The sequence below is a fragment of the Danio rerio genome, chromosome 19 (assembly GCF_049306965.1).
Source record: "Danio rerio strain Tuebingen ecotype United States chromosome 19, GRCz12tu, whole genome shotgun sequence".
Taxonomy (NCBI): Eukaryota; Metazoa; Chordata; class Actinopteri; order Cypriniformes; family Danionidae; genus Danio; species Danio rerio.
In genome coordinates this window covers 28,970,189-28,997,328 of record NC_133194.1, presented here as the reverse complement: position 1 = coordinate 28,997,328, position 27,140 = coordinate 28,970,189, and the positions used below count along the sequence as shown (strand labels likewise).

At 40.7% G+C, this 27,140-nt stretch overlaps 1 protein-coding gene across 4 annotated transcripts in view; it reads right to left on the bottom strand.

Moving 5' to 3' along the window:
- npr1a (natriuretic peptide receptor 1a) overlaps positions 1-27,140 on the bottom strand; it is a 237,606-nt gene that overhangs the window by 47,616 nt on the left and 162,850 nt on the right. For all 4 annotated transcript variants that reach the window (XM_073930933.1, XM_073930934.1, XM_005170050.6 and 1 more), the window contains 4 exons: positions 18,611-18,705; positions 18,389-18,524; positions 7,479-7,563; positions 551-671 (listed from right to left, as the gene is read on the bottom strand). In XM_073930933.1, the coding sequence (XP_073787034.1) occupies positions 551-671; positions 7,479-7,563; positions 18,389-18,524; positions 18,611-18,705 (437 nt within the window). The remainder of the gene's footprint in view (positions 1-550; positions 672-7,478; positions 7,564-18,388; positions 18,525-18,610; positions 18,706-27,140) is intronic.

The window sequence follows — 27,140 nt, the reverse complement described above, 5'->3', positions numbered from 1 at the left end:
GCTTTTCACAATAATTATTGTTTCATATCATCTTTACAAAAGGAGCACATTACTGCATTACAATCAAATTCGGAAAAGTTAAGGTTATTAATTACCATAGCTTTAAAAGTTACAACTTATTAACTAGTAACTGATAGCTTTTAACAGTTAAAGTTATTATATGTAAACAAAGTTAACCTACTTAGGTGATTTCTATGTGTACATTTTTAATGAAGTGTATTTGTGTAATAGGTTACATTATTCTTTATTATATACTATATTATTATATTATTCCTGTATTTATTATTATATTTAATAAATTAAGTTAAAAAATTATTTAAGAAAAACAATAACATAAAAAACTGTCTGTAACAAATCACTTTTTTAAAAGTTAGTTCAATGTGTTGTTTTTTCTTTTCTTTTTATTTACAATGCTCTGTGTGTGTGTGTGTGTGTGTGTGTGTGTGTGTGTGTGTGTGTGTGTTTGTGTGTGTGTGTGTGTGTGTGTGTGTGTGTGTGTGTGTGTGTCTGTGTGTCTGTGTGTGTGTGTGTACAGTATGTTTGCCCTCACCAGGGATATGGTGAGTTTGCTGCAGGCTCTGCGCAGGACCTTCTCCGTGTTGCTCATCTGGATGTCCTCCCAGTGCACACGCCACAGCTGAGCGGTCAACTCATTCTCCAACTTCAGCTTCCTGATGGCGGACAGAGAAACACGCCGAGAGACAAAGAAATAAGAGCATAAATAAAGTAGAGTACAAAGAAAAAAAAGAGTGTAAAAAGCAGAGGACAGGGACAATGAGAGATGTGACGCAATAGGGGAAAACCCATCAGATAAAAAAGACAAAAGCAAGCCAGAGCAACAACAAGTCCAAACAGAAGAAAGCATGTCATAAACATTAAATAATATATCTTAAACAAACCAATATATGCTGATATGTTACTGTCAGCACTTAAATATATTATATGTTAAGCAATCAACATCTGTAAAACAGCTTTGAAACAACAGATGCCCTTCAGTTTTTTTTATTATTGATGTTTTGGTAATAACATTTACAGGATTATAATAATCTCATGATTAATGCACGCAGACATTCAAAGAATAAATACAGAGCACAGCAAAGTCGATATAACAGTCTGTACTGTACATACACTACCAGTCTTGTCAAATATCCAAGATTTAGGAACAACAAATAATAACTTGAGTTCTAGTCGAACATTTGGTATCAGAAGTGGCTTATATGAAAAGCAAAGGCCTCTTGATTTTGCTTGTTTTACAAAAATAAAATATGATCATGCCTTGATTTTTAATTATGTCATTAGGACAGTAAGATCTGACTTTGCTTAGACAAAAGTCTTGTCACTTAAAATAAATAATGTACAGTATAGAATATAAAGTCATGGTGCAGTGGAAAAAGAATGAATATTGTGCATGACTCCCATGAGCTTGGAGGACTGCATCCATACATCTGTGCAATGACTCTAATAACTTAATATAGTCATCTGGAATAGCAAAGAAAGCCATTAAGAGTTCATCAAGATTCTTTGGAATCATCTTCAATGCCTCCTCCTTCATCTTAACCCAGACATGCTCGATAAGGTTCATCTATGGTGACTGGGCTGGCCAATCCTGGTTCACCTTGACCTTCTTTGCTTCCAGGAGCTTTGATTTGGAGGCTGAAGTATGAGAAGGAGTGTTATCCTGCTGAAGAATTTGCCCTTTCCTGTAGTTTGTTATGTAATGGGCAGCACAAATGTCTTGATACCTCAGGCTGTTGATGTTGCCATTCACTCTGCAGATCTCTCGCACGCCCTGATAATGAATGTAACCCCAAAGCATGATTTGTCATTTACCAAACTTGACTGATTTCTTAAGTCCATGCAGGTTCCAATAGATCTTCTGCAGTATTTGGGATGATTGGGATGCAGTTCAACAGATGATTCATTAGGAAATTACCTTCTTCCACTGATCGATTAGAATTCAAGTTATTGTTTGCTGCTCTTACAACTGGGATCGGCAACAAGATGACAAGACTTTTTAGGTAGTGTAGAAGGACTTTTCTACAACAGCTGTGCTGTTTCTAAAAGACTTAATACAGTAACATTGGTAGAACGATTAATTTACTATTTTTCACACAAGGCCACATTAAACATATCTAGGATACTAGAAATAATGTCATTTTGCTGTGACAGAAGCCTCTTTTGTCAGTGATGTTAATGTGGTGTTCACTTACAGTTTAACTGTACTGTACATGGTCATTTTAAAATGATTTCCTTTTACATTTTAACACAATAAGTCATTTTACAATAACTGTAGAATTGTTTTTACATATTAATATTAATTAATGATCAAATCTGTGGCATAACCTTAAACTTTATGTAAAAAAAAAAAATTATGTTTTTTTTAAATGCACAGTTTACCCCAAAAAGAATATCTCCTAACTATTTACTCAAGTGGTTCTTTCTTCAGTTGAGCACAAAATAAGGACATTTTATAGGAAATGCCATTGATATACACATTAGGAAATACAAATTCTATGTAAGTCAATGCTTTTTTATCATTCTTCAGTATATTCTAAAGTACATTCTTCAGTATGTTTTGTTGAAACAAGTGGAGGTTGAGAACATAAAAACAGAATTTTTATTTTTGGGGTATCCTAGGAATATGAATAATAATTAACAACATATATCAACACAGGAAAGAGCCTATCCAGCATTTTCATAATCTATTTAATGAAACACATTTGGTGTTTTCTATGCAAGGTGTGCACATTGCAACTGGACTTTTTGTCAGTCTGGAAAAGCTTCTGCCAGATCATTTGAAGAATAACCCACTGGATAATTTGGCATTCATCATAACATGACTGCAAAAAAGGAAGGATAAAATTACAGAAGGAGAAGACCATCAAGAGCTAAAGCAGTCTCCAGCCTTAAAGTGAGTGAGAGCTGTTAGAAAAGATGAGATAATTATGTGATTGATATCCCATCTGTGCCTTTGCATTGTAATAATTCACTGTTATCATGTTTACAGGACTTTCACTTCACTTTATATCAGGTTCATGTCCATGAAACTCAAATCTGAAATTTAATTTCAATTTCTTTGGAAAGCACAGCCATTTTACCAACTGAGAATATGAATTGGACTAATGTATAACACCAATGAGTTAGCTTAGAAAACTCTGACACTATATCCCAAATGGACTTAGGAATATGTTTGACACCATATATTATTCTTTTCATACATTTAAATGTGAAATGGAATTTTAAAGTAGCTATATTGTATTTTTACAGTTGCATGCAAGCATTATGAAATATTAGTGCAATTAAAGTGCCCCTATTATGATATTTCAGAGGGTTCGAATTTTATCTTGTAGCTCATTATGGACACTTTCATTTCCTTTAAAGACAGACCTCTCTCTTATGCTGTGATTGTTTTAGAGCCACCAAGATCATTTCTCATTTCAGACTGAGGACCAGGTAACACTGTCACATGAGCTAGATATGCAAACAGCATCTTTCAGCTGGATTAGACAAATTAGTGTCAAATCAGTAGTTTGATGCATGTCAACTGTAATCAAATTATAGAATTTATGTATCATTATTATTATATTATTAGATTAAAGTAAGACATGCAATAGACATGTACCATTATTAATGGTTAAATAAACCATGTGCTGTGCAATTTTGGTCCACTGATAAAAATATTTTTTGCATGAACACATTTCAATGCGTGTATAATGTGCGTTCAATAAGCATTTTATAATGGTCATGTGTGGCATTACAGCTTATTTCATTAACATTCATTAGCAGAAACAAATGTGAACTTAAGCTGTGTTTCAAGGTCAAAAGTAGACATTGTTTATGATTAACCAATAAAACCCTTATACTGTTGGTGCATTCAAGTCATACTGAAGAAACTGTATTAACAATTTGAAGTCATTTGACTTGAACACCTCATATTTATTACTAGTGGGAAATTCTATATTTTCTTTAAGCCTGGAGTTATCGAGTTAATGGCGTGTCAACGGCCATCCTAATGTGAAGTTAATAAAAAAGAATCAAAGCATTTCCATCAGGCTGGCTGTAGTATAACACTAAATAAGGCAAGCATAAGGAAGACAGCTGATTAGCCACATAATAATAATAATAATAATAATAATAATAATAATAAATTCCTTACATTTATACTGTATAGTGCTTTTATGGACCCTCAAAGTGCTTTACACATTGGGGGGAATCTCCTCATCCACCACCAGTGTGCAGCATCCACCAGCCATATTGTGTCAGACAGCCAACCACACACCAGCTGATTGGTGGAGAGGAGATTGGAGATAAAGCCAATTATGATATGGGGATGGTTAGGAAGACAGAGGATAAATGGGAAAACCACTACTCATTTTTAAAAGTTTAACATTTCATCCGAAAAATTGACATCTCATACTACTCACTGAGCAGTATAGAGTTCAGATCAATATACTGCGGCATTAGAACCCAAATGTTAGGTTGAGCACCCCCTGCTGGTCTCACTTATACCACTTCTGCAGCAACCTTGTTTTCCCATGTGGTCTCCCATCCAGGTTTTGACCGGGCAGATCCCTGCTTAGCTTCAGTGGGCGACTTGAGTGAGCTAGCTCTAACATGGGGGTAAAAATGGGATCACCATGTCAGAGTTTATTTGGCAAATTTGTTTCTGTCTCCCATTATTTAAATTTTTTGCACAAATAAAAAAAAAAACAGCTTGTGAACATAAAAGCTTTTCTTTTGCAAATTAAAGAATTTTGAATTGAAATTTTCATTTTCATGACTTGAAAGATTTATTTTTGGCCTTTTTGCCTTTACTAGATAGGACAGTATTGAGACAGGAATATAATGAGTAGGGAAATGTTCTCAAGCAGGGATTCGAACTTGGGACGCCCTGTCGTGCTACTGCACCATATGTCAGCGCGCTCACCAGGCTATTGCCCTGACAGTTTACTAATTTTTTAAGTCAACTAATCACTCTTTACTATGTGGCAGAATTGATGGAAGATTTATTTACAAAAATCAAGCTTGTTGTAATTACATGATTTACATATTTTTATATGTTTATCTTAAAGTGTCTTCTTAAATTCTTTTAAAAATGAAAAGATTATGATGAAAGATTACACCTAATGACATTTTCTAGCAAATTCTTTGCTTTTTATTTTCTACAAGCAATTTTACAAACCCTGCTGTAATTCTTGGCTTATTAAAAAGTCTTGTGCTGACATAAGTGACTTGAATGCACATAAATAAGGGCTTGTAAGTATAAACTTTAAGCAAATGTATTACAAACCTATGCAGATTTGTACAATAACTAAAACTAGATTCTATGATGAATCCTTTTAGGCAGTTTAGAACTGGTTCTCTCAGTCATATTTTAAACTAATAGTAATAAGTAATGTAAGTTTATGTATTTACTAACATGAACTAAGTATGAACAATCTTTTACGGCATTTATTAAAATTCAACATTTACTAATGCGTAAAAAACAACGTTTGTTATTAGTTAATGCAATCTGCTTTAAAGAAAGAAGAACTAACAATGAGCACCTTTAATTTCATTACCTAACTTTTGTAGACACATAAATACTGTAATAAATGTTTTGTTTGTGGATGTTCATGTTGGTAATTACATTAAATTTAAATAACAAACAATTATTTTGAAGTTTTACAATTCTTTAATCTAGAATAGGGGTTCCCAAACTTTTGAGCCTGTGACCCTCAAAATAACAATTTCATTGACTCGCAGGCCCCCACTATCCTCAGAGGTGGTTAAAAACGTACAAATGTTGCACACAATGCACACACACCAATAGGCCCACATAAACACAAGCATATTAACAAAACAAACAAGTGCAACAGTCTAACAATCATTTCATTGTTTTTTATCATTTATTAATTTGTTTAATTGAATATTAACCTCATCTAATGGGACTGGTGGGCACAAAGTTTATTGCACAAGTCTATTTTTGGTTTAATTTTGGAGATCGCCACTTGGAGATCATCCTCTGTGTTCAGTCACACATGACTTTTCTTTTATTCTTAAAAAAAATGTTTACTTTTATTGTATGTGAGTGCTGTAAAGGTGTCAAATTTTACCATGGTGCTGTAAAATCATTCTGCTGAAACTAATGCTACTAATATTAAATATCACAATTAATAATATTACCACCCCAGGGGTCACAATCAAAATCAAAAGGCTGATAGCTTTTTATTTGCATGTTGTTTTTTTGAATATTAATACTATTTTAATCTTCTGTAGGTCATGGATGAAATAGAAGACAATAGCTCCACTTTTTTGTCTTCTTTGATGTTTGAAATTTTGCAGACCTTTTAGGTTTACAAACAGACTAAAAGTGCTTTCACACCTAGACTTTAGTTTCGAAGAGTTTAGTCTCGTTTACCCAGTTAGCGCAGTTCGTTTGGCATATGTGAATCCAGCAATCGCGCTCGGATCCACGCTAAAACACTCGGTCCGAGGTTGCCTGAATGAGGTGGTCTTGGCTCGATTGAAACGAACTCTAGAGCGGATTGATTGTAAGTAAGCAATGCAATCCGAGCCCGGCTATATGACAGTGTTTTATGGATATGTAGACCGGGAGGTCATTCCAGAAATCCCAAGTCACCCGGAAGTTCCGGGAGTCTCCCGCAAATGCACAGAGACTCCCGGATGCCCGCAAACGAGTAACAATCTCCCGGTAATCGCACGTTTCCCTCTCTGCCTTCAACTACGTCGCGTCCAACCCCTCCCCCTGAGCGGGACTCTGTACAATAAACTGTGAAACTCTGACCAATGTGAGAGAGTTTACTCACACGTGAATTGTTTTAGCTATTTTGGTCTGTTTAGAAACTTTGCCGTGTGAAAGCGAACCGCTTGTGACAATTTGACAATGTAACAATGTGACAATTTTAATCCCTGTTTCGGAACAAATGAATCAATTCACAGATGTGAAAGCACCCTAATATTCAAAAAAGCATAACAGAGGCACTTTAAATGAAGAAAAGTTCTGGTTATAGTATGTGCTTGAATAGACATGTCAATCTAATCTAATCTACAGGATAATTAGAGAACAACTTGTAATAAAGCACAACCATCACTGGTTGAAATCCTCTGCATGAACTTTACAGAAATCATATGCAGTTCATTGTGATTGGACACATGGTCACATATAAGTGACGACGCCACGTGGTCTGAGTTGCTATTTCTGTCTCTGTCGTGGTCTGGCAGTAAGTTCCCTAATTAAACATCAGATAGAGGAGAAAGACAGAAAGAAAGACAGACAGAGAGATATAATATCAGACCCAGACCTCAGCATACGAACACCTGATATCTAGTGTTACACCATATCTAGAGTGCAAGTCAATAACATAACAAAACAGGACTCGAAAAACCTTTATTAAAGCACTCTTGTTTTGTCATGTCACAATGCTCTCTTTGTAATATAGACAATGTTTATCAGAAAGGTTTTTTCATGTACTGACCTGTATATGAAGACTGTGACTGTAACGATGATGATAAAGATGAAGCACACCACTATGGAGATCATCTGGTGCATGGTGACTGTCTCTGAGGAACAAAAGTCAGAACATAAGCTACAAGTATTTGTATTTCATTACCTTTCACAAAGACACCAGAAAGGTGATCTGACCTGCCAAAATGTTTTCATACATAGGATTCTAGTCCACATATACTGGACAGTAAGGGCAAATGAATTATTCTAAAGCCTGATTTATACTTTAGCGTTGAGTGTTCATAGTTGATGCCATAGCTGATGCCATTGTGAGCATTTATACTTCTGCTTTGTGTCTGTGTTAATCTGGTATTAATGCTTTCAAAACTCTAGCAGGCAGTGGGGTTTCTGTGTTCCACTATGTTGAGTTTGTTTGCAGATGATTTGGGTTTATGCTGGAAATGCATGCGATGCTGCGGTAGAAGTAGAAGCTGACACAAAATCACATTCATTCAAGGAAGAAATATCAGTAAAACCACATGTCTGCACTGCTCCAAAAATCCATACTCACAAAGACCTGTAAATGTGCTGCATGGGCCCGAAACAGACATGAGAAATTCCTTAAATGTACCTGACTCGGTACGGATGGCAGTCTCTCCATAATATCAGAAGCTGAAAACTGTTATGGAGTAGACCCTTTTCACAATTTGACAATCACTTACTTAGTATGATATAATCTAGTGGCTAAATCAAACTTTCTTTATGTATGAGCAATCATGAGGCGGCCTAATATTACTTAAAGTAAATTAGTTTACAGTTATATCCTCTATCTAATAACCAGAACTGGTGAGGATGTGTCCGTGAGCAAATGTAATTGGCCAGCATACTGCCTCTAAGTGACTTTGGATAAACGATGAACCATCAACTGAAAATAAGGATTTTTTAGGTTAATCGATCTAAATTAGACCTAATCATAACCTATGAGATGATCAGTTTTAATTGTATGAATCTAAATTTAAATTATTATTATTTAAATTATTATTATGGATTATATGTCAGATTAAATTCGGAGCTTTTCACATGCTAAAAAGGCTTATGCACATTTAACCTTCACTCATGCTGTTAGTTCCACCATAGGAGTAATAGATGGGCCCTTACACTCGACACTGAAATAAACCAAACCACACCCAATAGGCACATATTGACAGCAAACTACTATTAAAAGGTATGATTAAGTTCAGAATGTTTTTTTTTTTTGGACAAACGTTCGAGGTTACTAAAGTAACCCTTCGTTCCCCGAGGAGGGGAACGGAAGCACTATAAGTGGATTTGATTGTAAAATCCACGCATTGGGAGGTTCGGTTCAGAAGCTACTCGTCTGAAAGAGTATTGAACGGGCCAATTAAGAATGAATTGGCAGCGCAAGCCTGCGCAGGTGAGCGGCATAAGCAATCAACTGAGTATATAAGCTCACCTGGCGCAGCAGACGCTATCCTTTTTAAGCTGAAGAGACTTTCAACAGCTAAGGGACAGTCATTATGGCGACGGAGTATAGTGCTTCCGTTCCCCTCCTCGGGGAACGAAGGGTTACTTTAGTAACCTCGAACGTTCCCCTTCGGGGGGAACTTCAGCACTATAAGTGGATTTGATTGTAAAATCCACGCATTGGGAGCCCATTGAAAGCGCCACAATGACTGCACCTTACCAACACCCCCGATGAGGAGATAGTCAAGCAAGCGTGACGCACCCACATCATGGGGGGCGCGGTCCTCCAACGTGTCCCTGGCCCTAATTTATCCTACTTCAACAGAAGTTTTACGGATTTATATATATTTTTTGGGAAGTCGTGAGCATCTAGATAATTCTAGGAAAATACGACAGTACGTTGGGAAGCGTGCAATCCCGATAGGGAGGACGCTGCGGAGGCCATCCGTTACCCAAGGGGGGATAGATGGCAGAATTTACATATGGACTAGCCCTAAAAGGGGGAGTACGCATAGCAAAAGAGTGGTTAGCGGGGAGGGAAGACACGGGTCCGCCCAGGGGGGGGGGGACTTAACCGTGGCTGAATAAGCATATGGGATCGCCTAGTGGGGACCACGCATAGCAGGCACCTTTACCCAAAACGCGGGCTGACCAGCGGGCAGACCTACAACGTAGTGGGCCAGCAAGTGACTCCTCCGCTGAGTCAGTGCTGGGGGCCACGGAGGAATCTGCAGGGCTCACCTGACGGGGAACTTTACTGACAGATAAAAAGGCGCACGTATCTCCGTGTTAGGGAAAATGGCGCAGCAAGCGTGTTTCAACACCCTACCGAATTGTTTCCTCAATCACCAAGGGTTACCTAATACCCTTGAGGAAACCGGCTCCACTCGCAGATTGTAAAACCTTGCAAATGTGTTGGGTGTCACCCAGCCCGCAGCTCTACAGATGTCTGTTAGAGGGGCGCCGCGTGCGCGCGCTCGAGAGGATGCGAAGCTCCGAGTGGAGTGCGCACGCGCTCTCGGGGGACGCGGCTCATCTCGGCTCTGATAGTGAAAGAAAGGCATCCACAATCTAGTGGGAACTTATTTCGGTACGGCACTTCCCTGCTGCCGACCGCTATAACAGACGAAGAGCTGCTCAGATGATCTAAACTCTGAGTGCGGTCCGGATAATACGCAAAACGCGAACTGGACAATAAATAAGGGCTGGGTCTGCCTCCTCCGAGGGCAGCGCTTGCAGGCTCACTACCTCGTATTAAAACGGAGTGGTAGGAACCTTGGGCACATATCGCGGGCGGGGTCTCATACGTGAGAGAAGCCAGCCCAATTACAGGCACGAGTCACTGACCGAAAAATGCCTCCGGGTCCCCGACCCTCTAATCGATATCAACGCGACCAGCAGAGCTGTCTTCAGGGACAGAAAATACTGAGTCGAGGATCGAAGGGATCTGACGCGGCTTGTGTAGCGAGGGCGAGATCCTAAGAGGGCATGAGAGGGGGCGGGGTGGATTAATTCGCTTAACGCCCCTGAGGAACCGGATGATGAGGTTATGCGTTCCCACGGTGCTGCCAGCCACCGCGTTATGAGAGCGGAGATGGCAGCCACGTAACCTTGAGTGTGGAGGGCGACAGCCTGCTCTCCAACTTCTCTCGGCGTAAAGAAAGCACAACGCTGATCTGGCAAATTACGGGGGTCTTCTCAGCGAGAGACACACCATTCAGTGAATAGACTCCACGTCAGGGCATAGGCGCGCTCGGGGAGGGGGCTCTAGCCCGAGTGACGGTATTAGCCACCGCAATCGGAGGTTACCTAAGTCTTCCTCGCGTCTATAAATCTCTTCAAAGATCGGCGAGGGTGCCAGGTGGTGCCCTGTCCCTGAGAGAGTAGGTGCTCTCTCGAAGGGACTGCCAGGGGAGGGCTATCGCGAGGGAGAGCTCTGACATCCAGGTCCGGTTGAGCCAGAGGGGCGCAACCAGCAACCTGTTTCTCGTCCTCCCTGACCTTGCCCAGTAACTGCGCGAGCAGGCTCACTGGGGGAAACGCGTATTTGCGCGTGCCCCGAGGCCAGCTGTAAGCCAGTGCATCCATGCCGAGAGCACTCGGTCAGGGAAAGAACAACTGGCAATGAGCGATCTCGGGGGAAGCAACAGATCGATCTGGGCTTCACCGAATCGCGCCCATATCAGCTGAACAGACTCGGGGTGGAGTCTCCATTCTCCAGGACGCAAGGCTGCCGTGAGAGCGCATCGGCTGCACGGTTGAGCTTGCTTGAATATGAATGGCGTGCAGCGATTTCAGCCGCAGATGACTCCAGAGGAGCAGACGGCGAGCGAGCTGAGACATGCGGCGAGAGCGCATACCCCCTATACGGCTGATATACGCCACCGCCGCCGTACTGTCCGTCCTGACCAGCACGTGTTGCCGCTCCAGCACCGGAAAAAAACGGTGGAGAGCGAGGAACACTGCCAACAGCTCCAGGCGATATGCCAATGCAACTGGGTACCTTTCCACAGGTCCGCAGCCGCATGCCCGCAACGCACAGCCCCCCAGCCCGTGTTGGAAGTGTCTGCTGAAACGACAACAAGACTGGACGCCTGTTCTAGAGACACCCAGGCCTGTAGGAACGAGGGGTCGCTCCAAGGGCTGAGGGCGCGGCGACACAGCGCAGTAACAGAGACTCGGTGTGCGCGCGCATGCCATGCGCGTCTGGGGACTCGATCGTGAAGCCAGTGCTGAAGTGGTCTCATATAGAATAATCCGAGCGGCATGAAGCGGCTGCGGATGCCATATGCCCCAGGAGCCTCTGAAATAGTTTCAGTGGGACCACTATTTTACTGTCGAGCTCTCTCAGACAGTACAGCATCAGCTGAGCGCGCTCTCCGGAGAGGCGCGCTGCCATGGTGACCGAGTCCAGCTCCAGCCTGAGAGAAGAGATCCTCTGCACGGGGGCGAGTTTGCTCTTTTCTCGGTTGACCTGAAACCCCCACAGGTGGAAGTGCCAGAGCACTTTGTCTCTGTGCATAATCAACTGCTCCGAGAGAGGGCAAAAATCAGCCAGTCGTAAAGAAATTGAGTATGCAGATGCCCGCGAGCCGAAGGGGCGCTGAGGCACCCTCCGCGGGCTTGGTGAGGACCCGCGGAGACAGAGAGAGCCCGAAGGGGAGGGCTTTGTATTGCCAAGCTCGACCTTCAAACGCAAACCGCAGAAACTGTCGGTGGCGAGGAAGAGTGGAGACATGGAAATACGCGTCCATCAGGTCTAATGCTGCAGACCAACCCAGAGGACGAACGCACCGGAGGATGCGCTTCTGCGTGAGCATTCTGAACGGCAGCTTGTGCAGGCAGCGGTTCAAAACGCGCAGATCTAGGATTGGCCGTGACCCACCGCTCTTTTTGGGCACGATGAAGCGTGGGCTGTAAAACCCGCTCTCCATCTCGGCTTGAGGGAGCGGTTCGATTACATCCTTCGCCAGGAGGACAGCAATCTCCTCTCGCAAGACAGGGGCGGACAGGGGGCTGACCCTGGTGAATACACACCCGTGACTTGGGGGGCCGTTTCGCGAACTGAATCGCATAGCCGAGTCTGATTGTGCGTATGAGCCACCGCGAAGAGCTGGCCCGCGCTAACCAGGCAGGCAGAGCTCTCGCTAATGGACTCATCGCTACAATCGCTGACGTACCAGCAGTGGGGCAGCGCGGAGTGGGTGTGCTGATCCGGGAAGCTCGCGGGTCCCACGGAAAAGCTGGAGGTGAGATATTTGCTCTCACTCCAAACCCGAGCTCCGGAGGGGAGGCTCGAGGGGTGGGAGAAAGGAGACCGTCCTCCCAGCGCTCGTGAGCCACTGGCGAAACGCACCGAATCTGCAAGCTAGAAAGCATAGCGTCCCAGACTGGCAGATTTCGGGCTGTCACATCTGGGGAAGTGAAAAGTGCCCTTTCATAATGTTTTCATGGCAGTAAAAAGTGCCGTTGGAAATGGGGCCCCGCCCTCCAGCGGGGAAAGAGCAAGTTCCCTCTTCTCCAGATGGCCTGTCCCAGGGGCGCTTCGCGGTCCGTTGCCGGACTTAGCGGCGTTCTGGGCAGGGGGGCTGCCTGCTTCCGAGGTGCCCGACGCGCTCGCTTTGCCGGAGGCGTGTGCGGGGGCGGAGCAGCTCTCGTAGGCGGGCGCCTTCGGCGAGGAGCAGGTATGAATGGCACGGCGGGCGGAGCGGGCTACGGACCGCCGATAAGACATCACCCACCAACTGCTCTCTCACCGCCTTGAATTCCTGGGTGAATTCACAGACAGTGTCGCCGAACCTGGCTGGGGATATGGGGAAGTCAAGAAAGCGGACTTTGTCGACTTTGCGCATATCAGCCAGGGGTGGCGCTCCTGGACCACTAATGTGGACATCGTCCTCCCCAACGCACACGCAGCGGACTCAGTAGTCCGAAGAGCTAAGTCGGCGGCGGTGCGAAGCTCGTAAGCCTGGGTTGGACCCACCCTCGTGCTGCTCGGCCAGCGCCTGCGCTTGGTAGCGCTGGTAGGTGGCTATCGCATGCAAGGCGGAAGCAGCCTGGCCCGCAGCTATGTAAGCTCTAGCTCCGAGGGAGGTAGACAACTTACAGGCTTTGGATGGGAGACGAGGCGGACCCCGCCAAGAAGAGGCGCCGCGCGGATTTACCGCCATCGCGCACTCAACCTGAGGAATCGCCACATACCCCCTGGCTGTTTCACCGTCAAGAGTGGTTAGGGTGGAGGAACACGCAGCACGAGCAGAAAAAAGTGCTTTACAAGACCGCGTGAGCCTACTGTGCACCTCCGGGAAGAAGGGAACGCCCCTCTAGTCGGTCCGGCCGCGGAGCTGGGGGATAAACCATCTCCAACCCACGGCCGAAGCAGCCCGGGAAAGCACGGCTAACATGTCCGTTTCAGGATCCGTAGTGACAGCGCTCACCAGCCCGAAGGGGGCGAGCGGGTCTGGATCATCATCGGACAATGAAAGCCCACCCTCCGATGCCGCGGTGGACATCTGGTCTCCGGTGTCATCGGGCGTAAGGGCTACCATCTGTTAGACGGATCGCTTCCCCCGCCCGAAGCTTGGATGGAGCGCTTAGAGGAGCGGGAGGTCCGCGGGCCCGTGGGCGACGGATTATCTCTCGCTGAAACCCTCAGATCTGCCCGAGTGCCCGCTGCAGAGCAGGGGACAACTGGGGTGGTTCGCCCTTTTGCAAAGGCTAACCGCGATCTTGCGCAACAGTCATGGCATCGCAATGACGACATGAACTGCCCGCGAGCAGCGCATTAACATGCTGGACCCCCAGACATGTAACACAGTGCCCGCGCCCATCATCCGAGGACAGGAAACCACCGCATCCAGAAACGCACAGTCGGAGCGCCGTCCTGATAAGGACGTGCTGCACGACTGTGTTGCTCTTTCTGTGAAGTTTGCAACTTTATACGCACCGCTCTGGAGGACCGGACCCAAAGAACGCCAGGCAAGGGAGAAACCCAGCTCGACCGTCTGCCACTGCGTGTACACACTCTGGACCGGGAGAATGCTCTCGTTCGCTCAGAATCGCTGGTCACAGCAGGAGGAACCCTCATCGACTCGATCAGAAAGTCTCTGAAGCGAAAAGGATAGCGTCTGCTGCGCCAGGTGAGCTTATATACTCAGTTGATTGCTTATGCCGCTCACCTGCGCAGGCTTGCGCTGCCAATTCATTCTTAATTGGCCCGTTCAATACTCTTTCAGACGAGTAGCTTCTGAACCGAACCTCCCAATGCGTGGATTTTACAATCAAATCCACTTATAGTGCTGAAGTTCCCCCCGAAGGGGAACTAGTATTATTAGCCCTCTCCCCGAGTCTAGTAGAGCATTTGTGTGCATGACGTCGCCACTCTGTTGCCTGGCTGCCAGATTCTCTGTAACTGACTAGGTGGAGAAGCGCTATTTATTTTTTTATTTACCTATTTTTTTTTAAAGTAAATATCTGAAAAAAGGAGCCCCAAATACACAACTATCTATGATGGATCCTCATCCATGTCACTGTTTATATTACACTTACAGTTAAAATCAGAACTATTTAACCCCCTTTGACATTTTTGTTCTTTTTTTTAAATATTTCCCAAATATTGTTTAACAGAGCAAGGAAATTTTCACAGTATGTCTGATAATATTTTTTCTTCTGGAGAAAGTCTTATTTGTTTTATTTCGGCTACAATAAAAGCAGTTTTTAATTTTTTAAAATCCAAGGTCAAAATTGTTAGCCCCTTTAAGCTATATATTTTTTTGATATTCTACAGAACAAACCATCGTTAATAACTTGCCTAATTACCCTAACCTGCATAATTAACTTAATCAACCTGGTTACATGTCACTTTAAATGTCACTTTAGGCTGTATAGAAGTGTCTTGAAAAAATATCTCGTCAAATATTATTTACAGTACTGTCATCATGGTAAAGATAAAATAAATCAGTTATTAGAGATGAGTTATTAAAACTATTATGTTTAGAAATGTGTTGAAAAATTTTCTCTCCGTTAAACAGAAATAAAAAAATAAATAAATAAATAAACAGGGGGGCTAATAATTCTGGGGGTTTAATAATTCTGACTTCAATTTTATGTCAAATAAAAGTTTCTGTTGTTAAAAGTAAATCCGCTTTGAAGATTGTCATATTGCAATTTTTTATCTTAATTTGTGCCTCTACTAAAATGCTGGACAGATAAATGTAAAATGGATCCACACTGTACAGTGAGTGTACAGTAAAACTAATTTAATGGAGGAAAAAGCTAGCTAATACTGTAAAGCACTATATGGAATTAACCAATATCAGTACTGAACCAAGTTTTTTTTTGTTATAATTAATATTATTATCGTTCAAAAATAAATAAATAAATAAAATTAAATCCCTGTCGGTGCATCCCTAATTAAAATTGACGGTAAAACAAAATGTGCTTTTCTAACTGTGGGTCCTTAGTTGGCCTTCTGAAAGGCATTTTCAGGTATTGAGATGCAGAGTTCCAGTAAATGAAGCTCTCACAACAATGATCAACTGCTGAATGGTATTTTTAGATCTGTTATTAACTTAAATTTAATGAAAGAACATTGTAGGGCATCATTAAAACAACATGAAACATGCCTAGATTTCATTATCACATTAATCATTAACTCTGTGTGCTTCATCCCACTTATACTTGCACATTTTTGCATCTATTAACTGACCATTCCAGTCCTCATTTCAAACAAAAGCAAAATTAGCAAATTACACTTAAAAAGCACACGCTTCTTTACATAATGTAGGCATTTCAATGTTTATTTAAAGTGCCAGGTTTAAAAGGTACTCTTCCAAATCACAGCTGCATCTAAAGTGTTTGAGGGTCAAAGTAGATGTTGTTTGCGGCAGCCAATCAAAATCATGAGAACTTAAAGTGATTCATTTCAAATCAACTCTTTTTTTTTTGGAGACAATAAATCCATTTTGTATGAATTTGTTGAAACTTGGAAGATGTTTACTTTTCCAAAATACAGTTGAAGTCAGAGTTATTAGCCCCCCTTTGTTTATTTTTTTCTTTTTTTAATATTTCCCAAATGATGTTTAACAGAGCAAGGAAATTTTCACAGTATGTCTGATAATATTTTTTTCTTCTGGAGAAAGTCTTGTTTGTTTTATTTCAGCTTAAAGCAGTTAATAATTTTTTTAAAACACCATTTTAAAGGACAAAATTATTAGCCACTTCAATAATCCACAGAGCAAACCATCGCTATACAAGAACTTGCCTAATTATCCTATCCTGCCTAGTTAACCTAAATAGCCTACTTAAGCCTTTAAATGTCACTTTAAGCTGTATAGAAATGTCTTGAAAAAATATCATGTCAAATATTATTTACTGTCATCATGGCAAAGATAAAATAAATCAGTTAATAGAAAAGAGTTATTAAAACTATTATGATTAGAAATCTTCTCTCTGTTAAACAGAAATTGGTGAAAAAATAAACAGGTGGTCTAACAAATCAAGGGGGCTAATAATTCTGTCTTCAATTGTAACACACTACTAAATAAAAGGCTATATTCCAAATACTATAAAATAATGCATTATACAAATATTAATATTATTTATGTATATTTATATCAAAATATATAGTTTAAAAACAAATCTCCACATTGGCCATTAACAGAAAAAGCAAATACAAGGACTAATATATAAATAAAAAAAATTATTCAAAATAATACAATACAATACAATACAATATTTATAGACAATAAAAATATTGAAACATAGATTATAAAAATAAACAAATACATCAAGATAAAACATGTACTTTAGACTTTAGTAAACATTTCATAATCTTAAATAGGCTGTTTCAGCTTTCTACATACTATTATGCAGCAACTATCAGAACCATTTTATTTATTTTATTAAATTTTATAATTTAGAAACATTTATTTTATAACTTATAAAACTATTTAAATTTTGACTGCTCATACATATTTCCTATTATTACATTTTGTAAAACACAATAAGCCTTTTTAACAGCATTATCCTGCTGGAGGTAGCCATCGGAAGATGAGTACACTGTGGTCATAAAGAAATAGACATGGTCAGCAACATCAGCGTTGACACAATGCTCAATTGGTACTAATGGGCCCAAAGAGGGCCAAGAAAATTTCATGTTATTCTGAGGGCAAACTCTGACCCTACCATCCAAATGTCACAGGAGAAATTGAGACTCATCAGACCAGGCAACGTCTTCTAATCTTTTATTGTCCAATTTTCGTGAGCCTGTGTGAACTGTAGCCTCAGTTTCCTGTTCTTAGCTGACAGGAGTGGCACCTGCTGCTGTAGCCCATCTGCCTCAAAGCTGGACATGTGCATTCAGATACTTTTTTGCATACCACGGTTGTAACGAGTGGTCATTTGAGTTAAGTTGCCTTTCTATCAGCTCGAATCAATCTGGCTATTCTCCTCTGACCTCTGGCATCAACAAGGCATTTGTGCCAACAGAACTGCCACTCACTGGATATTTTCTCTTTTTCAGACCATTCCCTGTAAACCCTAGATATGGTTATGCTTGAAAATCCCAGTAGAACAGCAGTTTCTGAAATATTCAGACCAGCCTGTCTGTCACCAACAACCATGCCATGTTCAAAGTCACTTAAATCACTTTTCTTCCCAATTTTGATGTTCAGTTTGAACTGCAGCAGACCGTCTTGACTATGTCTACTTGCCTAAATGCATTGAGTTGCTGCCATGTGATTGGCTGATTAGAAATTAATTATTAGAATAATTAATTAATATATCAATACTGCAGTTTAGATGTGCCCTAAAGATACAGTGCATAAGGGTAAAAATGAAATAAGGCTGGCTTCCTATGTATTCAGAAAACTATGTGGGAAGACAAATTTTGGCTGAGCATATAGTGGTTTTTGATACAGGTCTATAATTGCGTGAGTTATATAGGGCTGCACTTACTTGCCAGACAGGCAGGGTTGTCATTTTTGAAGCCACACTCAGGAATATCTGGAGGCGGCCTTCCCTTCAGCCAGTGCACCTTCATTCCTGGCTCCAAAATCATCTGCTTCTGACTGCCGTTATACACAGACACAATCTAGGATGCGTACAGTGGTGAGATTGTAGTCAGTAGAGTATTGTAAATGTGGAAAAGTATATGTAATCAGATGAAGGCCTTTGTACCTGATAATCTCCTGTCTTTGTATCGGTCATGTCCCATAGAGCAAAGTCAATCTCCCGATCACCATTCTCATCCAGTTGCACAAGTCCGGTAACACCTTTGAAGATGACAAAACAAACACTAGATCAGATTGGCAAAATATGCTGAAAAAAGCTGGTATGTTAGGCTGATGAGTTACTTTAGCAGGTATAATAACAAAATAGACATCTTTGTGCACAAAGTGTCAAAGAAACCAAGCATTAAAAAAAAAAAACGGCAGTAAATGAATTACACAATAGGTCATATTTTACAAACAAGGTCTAGCTAAAATCTTGTTCAAGAAGTTACATTAATGTTATGCTCAAAAATACTGAGCTTCAAAAAATATTAAGTTATTAGCTTCATTAAATACAACTGTTATAATGTTGATGAGCTGTGAACAAACCACTAAGAAATTACCATCATCAAAGAATTATAAAACATTTGCAGGTAATTTCATCATATATATAATCACTCATCATACAGCAGTTTAAATATCATCGATAGATAAACACAAAGCAAACACAGTCAGTCAGCAACAGATGTACAGCACCTGTCTTGGCCAAACCACACAAGGGGACGGAGGCTAAGCGATAATCACACCTCATTTATCCAGTAGATTTTCCCATCATTGGTGCAGTAAGCACTGAGCAAGCACACTATGCTTCTTGCCAGAAATGTGACTCTTTCCCGGCACTCAGCATTAATGCCCACAACCTGACTGTGCTTTTCTGATGCCTGGCAGCGAACCGAGCACACCTGACTTCTGCTAGCACATGCAGAGACATTCAATAGGCTGTGATTTAACAAACCATGGCTACTTTCTCTTGGCTTAAAATCCCCAGAGCCAAAAACAAATGGCTTTGAACTTTTATTGTTTTTTTAGAGGTATATTAAAAACATTTTCAGTCTTTGTTAAGTTTTAAACACCAGTTAGTAATGGTTTACATCTCAGCAGAAATTGGAGACATTCTCTACAGCAAGGCATTTGTTTGAAAGAGAAAGGTTCACTTTAGTTGATAAACCTTCGAAGCACACTTTCAAAATAGCATTGGAAAATGATGATTATTAAACTAGTGGGTGTGGCTCTGAGGCTCCGCCTTTTCACATGAATATTTTTCTGTCTTTTTTCCTGTTCAGTCTATGAAAGTCTGACTGCAATATTCATAGTCATACCCCTCCCCTCTTACCAATAGTTTGTGAGGGAATGATGGGCAAAAAGAAAGTCCTATCCCCTACTCAATATTCCTTTACAGTTGGAAGTACATTAACATACAGAATTAAAAGTCTCAGCAACTTCCAGTTAATGCTAACTTTAATACACCCCCTCCCCAGTGCACTGCATTGACTGTGTATGTAATTTACTAGTGCGAATACTAACAATTAACCTAACCCAAGATTCGGTGGAGGAAAAATCATGGTTTGGGGTTACATTCAGTATAGGGGCTTCCGAGAGATCTACAGAGGGGATGGCAACATCAACAGCCAGAGGTATCAAGACATTCTAACTGTCCATTACAATTCAAACCAAAAAAGAGGCCAAATTCTTCAGCAGGATAGCACTCCTCATACTTTAGCCTCCACATAAAAGTTCCTGAAAGCAAAGCAGTTCAAAGTGTCCCAGTCGCCAGATATGAAGATTATTGAGCATGTCTAAGGTAAGAGGAAGGAGGAGGCATTGAAGATGAATCCAAAGAATCTTGATGAACTCTGAGAGTCCTGCAAGAACGCTTTCTTTACCCTTTCAGATGACTTGTTAATAAGTTATTTGAGTCATTGCAGAGATAGATGAATGCAGTCTCTCAAGCTCATGGGAGTCATGCACAATATTAATTCTTTTTTCACTGCATCATGACTTTTTATTCTATAATGTACATTATTTCTGTTAAGTGACAAGACTTTTGTCTAAGCAAAGAACTTACTGTCCTAATTAAATAATTAAAAATCAAGGCATGATCATATTTTATTTTGGTAATGTAAGCATAATCTAGAGGCCTTTGCCTTTCATATTACCCACTTCGGATACCAAATGATCAACTAGAAGTCAAGTTATTATTTGTTATGAATACAACTTGGATGATAGACAACTTGGATGGTGACAAGACTTTTGTCAGGTAGTGTATGAATACAAAATTAATTGACTATTTTTAAAGTTACTAATAACAGATCTTAATAACGGATGTAATATTTTAAGATCTAATGCATAATCCATTTTGGCATATTTTGTGTGTGTTCATCTGGGAACAGCGTCACTTTATTATTATAAAGCGCGTCCAACAATTACGTAAACGTTAAGTGATTTGAGTGATTTGGAGGTTTACATAAAAGTGACGGTGCATGGCTTTAAAGGAATGTAATGCAGCCATATTCATAATCATTTCGTTCAATAGCCAAATTAAATAAACAACTGAACAAATTCTCTTATAGGCAACTCTTATCATTATTTAATCTTTCAGAGAGGGCCCTCGGGTGGTTCGGCTGTCATGATTTTTCAGCATTTGGAACTACTTTTTCCCTTAAAAGATGAAGTAATAAGAGTATATTGGGAGCTTCAGGTTTTGTCTGAAAACGTAGAAGCATGTGTGTGATCAAAACAAACTGGCCTCTGAATGTTTGATGTCTTGAATGTTTTGATCTTTGATGTGTTTGGCCCATCTGTTGGTCTACCACTTCTACCAAGCGCTTGTGATTATGGATACAGATCTGCTTTCCTGCACCCAAGACTCAGACCCTCTACGTCCCCACAGCACGTTGATTCAATAAAACCTCTAAATATAGCATTAGCCATGTAAAACATGCCGCCACGATGCCGGAGTGTTCTGTGTGGTTGAGCGTGTGTTGTTGTTTGGTTTCAATTAAAATGCAAGAATCAAGATGTACACCAGTAACTTAGAATTATATCTCTTTATGGTGACAACTGAAAATAATGCTTTATTGGGACAGTTTCTGATTATCTCCAACTGCAAGCTACTTTCCTCATGCATTACGTCAAGGTTTTGTTCAAAGTAGGAGCCCCTGCATATAATGAATCTGTTCCTGCTTAATTTAGATCCTGTTCCTGTCAGGTCATTAAAACAGAGAAGTCAGAGATGTGTTTCATAAGGATTATCATTAATAAAATAGCCCTTGACTATACAATTTGCTTTCACACATCTATGATTAATACCACAGAATTATTCACGTTTCTTCATTTTTTTATATTCTGTTTTTTTATAAACCCTTCTGAAAATGAAATGTGAATAATTGCAGAAATAAGATGAATTAAAGAATATACTTTATTATAAATTGTATGTTACATTTTAAGATATTTAATTGGAGTTAAATTATCTTATTATATAGTAAACGTGTATTAAATGCAATATATTTTGAGTCTCTAAAGTAGGGCTGTGTTATATGTCATTTCAGAATTGCTTCTACTGTCTATGAAATATGATTAAAAGGCACGGCTGAATGTAAAAACAAGCAATTAAGATAAACTTTCAAATGAGATTATCATCATTTACAGACATTTATTTGCAGAAAATGGCAAAAGGTCAATATTAAATATTCTAAATCTGCACACTTTAAATGTAGATAAAATAAAATAATTTTAAGGATTACCCCCCCACCCCCCATAAGAAAACACAACTTTCTCATAATAACAATCAACAAACAATCGATGTAATTAAACCAAATGTGGATTACTAAATCATTTTGGCTAAAGAACTGGTATACACAAATATAAACGTCTGAAAAGATAGCATATTTTGATATTTTGTATAAAAAATTCTCTAAATAACTATTTAACCCATTTAGCCATCATACATTTACAGTACAGAATAAAACAGTATGTTATACTCAAAACACACACAGGTATTAAAGATCAAATATTCTACATAAAATTTATGTTGACCTGTCAATGTACACTCACTTTATTAGGTACACCTGTCCAAATGCTTGTTAACGCAATTTTCTAATTAGCCATTCACATTGCTCAATCCATTTAGGCATGCAGACATAGTCAAGACGATCTGCTGCAGTTTAAACTGAGCATCAGAATGAGGTAGAAAGGTGATTGAAGTGAGATGGGCAGATGGGCTACAGCAGCAGACCACACCGGATGTCACTCCTGCTAAGAACAGGAAACTGAGGCTACAATTCACACAGGCTCACCAAAATTGGACAATAGAAGATTGGAAAAATGTTGCCTGATCTGATGAGTCTTGATTTCTGCTGTGAAGTTCAGATGGTAGGGTCAGAATTTGGCATCAACAAAATGAAAGCAAGGATTAATCTTGCCTTGTATCAACGGTTCAGACTGGTGGTGGTGGTAAACGATGTGGGGGATGTTTTCCTGATACACACATATATATATATATATATATATATATATATATATATATATATATATATATATATATATATACACACACAATAAAACACTTTTGAGGATTTTTTAGCACATAAAATGCAAGTTGGTCAGAATAACAATGAACAGAAACAGATATCAAACTATTCTAGCTAAAGAAAAAGTATTCAACATGAATTTAGACTGTCTGGAAAAATAGCATATTTTGATATTTTGTATAAAAGTGTAACGAGGAGACTGACATGGCGGGATCCATTATGCAGTATTTATTATTCACAACTTCACTCAAACACACAATATGCACCGGAGTGCACACACACATCCACAGTAGTAGTAAGGGTATCAAGAATGGTGATGTACAGACACAGAGAGAGTTACCAGGCACGAGTGGGGGGGAATGAGCGAGAATCAGAGTCCGTGTATCAGGCTTGGGTTGAGGGCAGGCAGCGAGTATCAGAGTACGTATATCAGGCGTGGGTCGTGGGCAGGCAGAAGGCGAAGCAAAGTAAGAGACAGGCTGGAGTCGTACACAAGAGATCAGGCTGGGAATAACGCTCAGTAATGCTGGCCGGGGCTGAACAAGACTTCGCACTGACTGAGTGTTTGAGTGCGGCTTTTATGAGGTACATGGGTCGTTAACAAAATTCAGATCAGGTGTACGCGCAATCAGTGTAGATGGATGATGTAATGCTAAAAGTCCGGAGATGGTGGCCTCTGCTGGCCAGCGAGGGGAATGACCGGGACCGAGTCGGTGACAAAAATTTACTCTAAATAACGTTTTTTTTTTAAATAAATTTTACATTTAAAAGAAATGTCATTAATTATTTAGATATTATTTAGGTATGAGGTATTTAAGGTAAAATATGTTACATTGAAAATGTAAAAGGAATATTTTATGCTGACTTGTTAATGTATATTTTCCAATTTAAAACACCCACACACACACACACACACACACACACACACACACACACACACGCTTTTGTAAAAGCATGAGCACAAGTATAATAATGACAAAATGTTCCGTTCAATTTTTGGATGAACTATTACAGAGTCATGCTTAAAAATAACTGAATTTGTGGTGGAACTTGGCAGATTCACAACAGTCTGATTCTTGTTATAAGAGTCTTCAGAGAGCTGCTACTCCTGAAATCATTAACCCCATTTATCTTTCCCCTCCTAGACCTTTAAATTTCCCTGTTAAAATGGTGTGAATGGATTGAATGCAAAATGACTGCGTGTATCTTATCGAACGGCAAACTCTTTTATGCCATGAAGCTAAAACATATCAGTTCATTGAATATCACTTTCAGCATCAGCTTGAAAAGAATGACTTTTTACTGCTTCGGCTTGGTGATACTGATCAATACTGCACACCACAGGAAGTGAGAGAAAGAGACAGATTGCAATGGAGATGAGCAAGACATGTTAATGACTTGAGAGAGAAATAATAATGAAGCAAACACAATAAAAACAAAATCAGCCAAGACTGTGATTAGAAATCAATGCAGAATATGGACAGAAACACTTATAAAAACAGCTGTTATGAATGCACATCTATTTCAACGATAACAGTGATTTGGGCTCCCAAGGTCCCAGTGGAGAGCCAGGTTCAGTAGGCAGCATTGAGTTTCATGCCTGACACTGTTTCCATTTGAGCCACACTAATAGGGCGCCGATATAAAATGTGTGTGCGTATATGTGTGTGTGTGTGTGTGTGATGATAAGTGGGGTTACGTGCATGTGTGCATGTTCAGGGGTGTTTGTCTCTCCCATCGAGGACACAATTCCCTCCCTCCTCAATATCTAAGCTGTACCTGTTATTGCAGCGTCAAATTGAATGAATTAGGAAAGTGGTTACTGAAGCCTGCTACAGTGTGTACTCTTTAGTCAGGCTGATCTCAGAGGAAAACATTTTTATGAGGTTAAATCTATTTAATTAGACAGCGGCGCTAGTGTTCGTTTGACAGCCTCCCTCTTGCGCAAAGTGGCAACAAAAAAGAAACAACGCCGCCGTGACTGGCATTGCTTTCTTTCTTTAATTTAAGCTCTAATTAGGTTGGTATTTACAAATAACAGAAGTGATTGGAGAGGAAAATAAGATGCAGGTTTTGTTGTTCCTAACAACCAAGGAGCTTATGTTTTGATAAAAAAAGAGAGCTAAATGGGTTATTTGAAAATACACATTGAGATAGCATGTATATTCTGATTACAATGTAATGAAATACACATCAAAAACGACAGTGGCAAAACAAAAATAGAAATGTACTGTATAGTCATTAAAATGCATTTGTAAAAAACGTATGGTTCATTAAAGTCATAACATAATTATATTACGACAACATAATAATATATAATTATATTACAACAGACGGGACCCATAATACCCAACTTACAAATGCATAAGTAGTTATGTAAGTAAATCATTGTTCAGATAACAAGAACTGGCTCATATCCAAGTTGTTTTAATTAATTAACATTTTCAGTCAGTGAGGGGCAGAGTTCAAGAGGGAGACAGCTCTGGGGAAAAAGCTGTTCCTCAGTCTGCTGGTTTTTGTCCGGGGGAGCTTGAAGCGCCTGCCGGAAGGCAGGAGTGAAAACAGTCCTTGAGCTGGGTGAACGGTGTCCTTCAGAATACTGCGTGCTCGGCACAGACAGTATTTTCTCTGGATGTCCTCAATGGCTGGCAGTGTGGTCCTTGTGATGCATTGAGCCGTTTTCATCACCCGCTGCAGTGCCTTACGCTCAGCAACAGAGCAGCTTCTATACCAGACTGTGACGCAGTTGGTCAGGATGCTTTCTATTGTGCAGTGGTAGAAGTTCACCAAGACGGCTGATGAAAGCTGGTTCTTCTTAAGTTGCCTTAAGAAGAATCGGTGCTGGTGAGCCTTCTTGACCAGGCTGGAGGTGTTGGTGGTCCAGGAAAGGTCCTTTGAGATGTGGGTCCCCAGGAACTTGAAGGATGAGAAAGGGTCAACGGCCATCCCATTGATGTGGATGGGATCGTGCGAGCCTGTTCGTCCCTTCCTGAAGTCCACAATGAGCTCCTTGGTCTTGTTGGTTTTAAGGAGCAGATTAATGTCTGTGCACCAAGTGGCCAGATGCTGTATCTCCTCCCTGTAGACAGTCTCATAATTGTTGCTGATTAGACCAATCACAGTGGTGTTATCTGCAAATTTGATGATGGTGTTGGATCTGTTCACAGGCCTACAGTCGATGGTAAAAAGGGAGTAGAGGAAGGGGCTCAGCACACAGCCCTGTGGTACACCAGTGTTTAGTGTGACGGTAGTGGAGCAGATGTGGCCTGATCTAACATTCTGAGGTCTGTTAGTCAGAAAGTCCATAACCCAGTTGGAAACTTAATCCTTCATGGCATAGATTCAACAAGGCACTGGAAATGTTCCTCAGAGATTTTGGTCCATATTGACAGGATAGCATCACACAATTGCTGCAGATTTGTAAGCTTCACACCCATGATGTGAATCTCCCGTTCCAACACTTCCCAAAGGTGTTCTATTGGATTGAGCTCTGGTGACTGTGGAGGCCATTTAAGTACAGTGAACTCATTGTCATGTTCAAAAAACCAGTTTGAGATGATTCAAGTTTTATGACATGGCACATTATCCTGCTGGATGTAGCCATCAGAAGATGGGTACACTGTGGTCATAAAGGAATAAACATGGTCAGCAACAACATCAGGTAGGCTGTGGCGTTGACATGATGCTATACAGTTGGTACTAGTGGGCAAAGAGTGTTCCACGAAAATATCCTGTACCATTACACCACCACCAACAGCCTGAATCATTGATACAAGGCTGGATGGATCCATGCTTTCATGCTGTTGACGCTAAATTCTTACTATCCAAATGTTGCAGCAGAAATCAAGACTCATCAGATCAGGCAAAATTTTTCCAATCTTCTCTTGTCCAATTTTGGTTAGCCTGTGTGAATTGTAGCCTCAGTTTCCTGTTCTTAGCTGACAGAAGTGGCACCTGGTGTGTTGTTCTTCTGCTGTAGCCCATCTGCCTCAAGGTTTGACATGTTGTGCGTTCAGAGATGCTCTTCTGCATACCTCGGTTGTAACGAGTGCTTATTTGAGATACTGTTGCCTTTTTTCAGCTCGAACCAGTCTGGCTATTCTCCTCTGACCTCTGGCAGTAACAAGG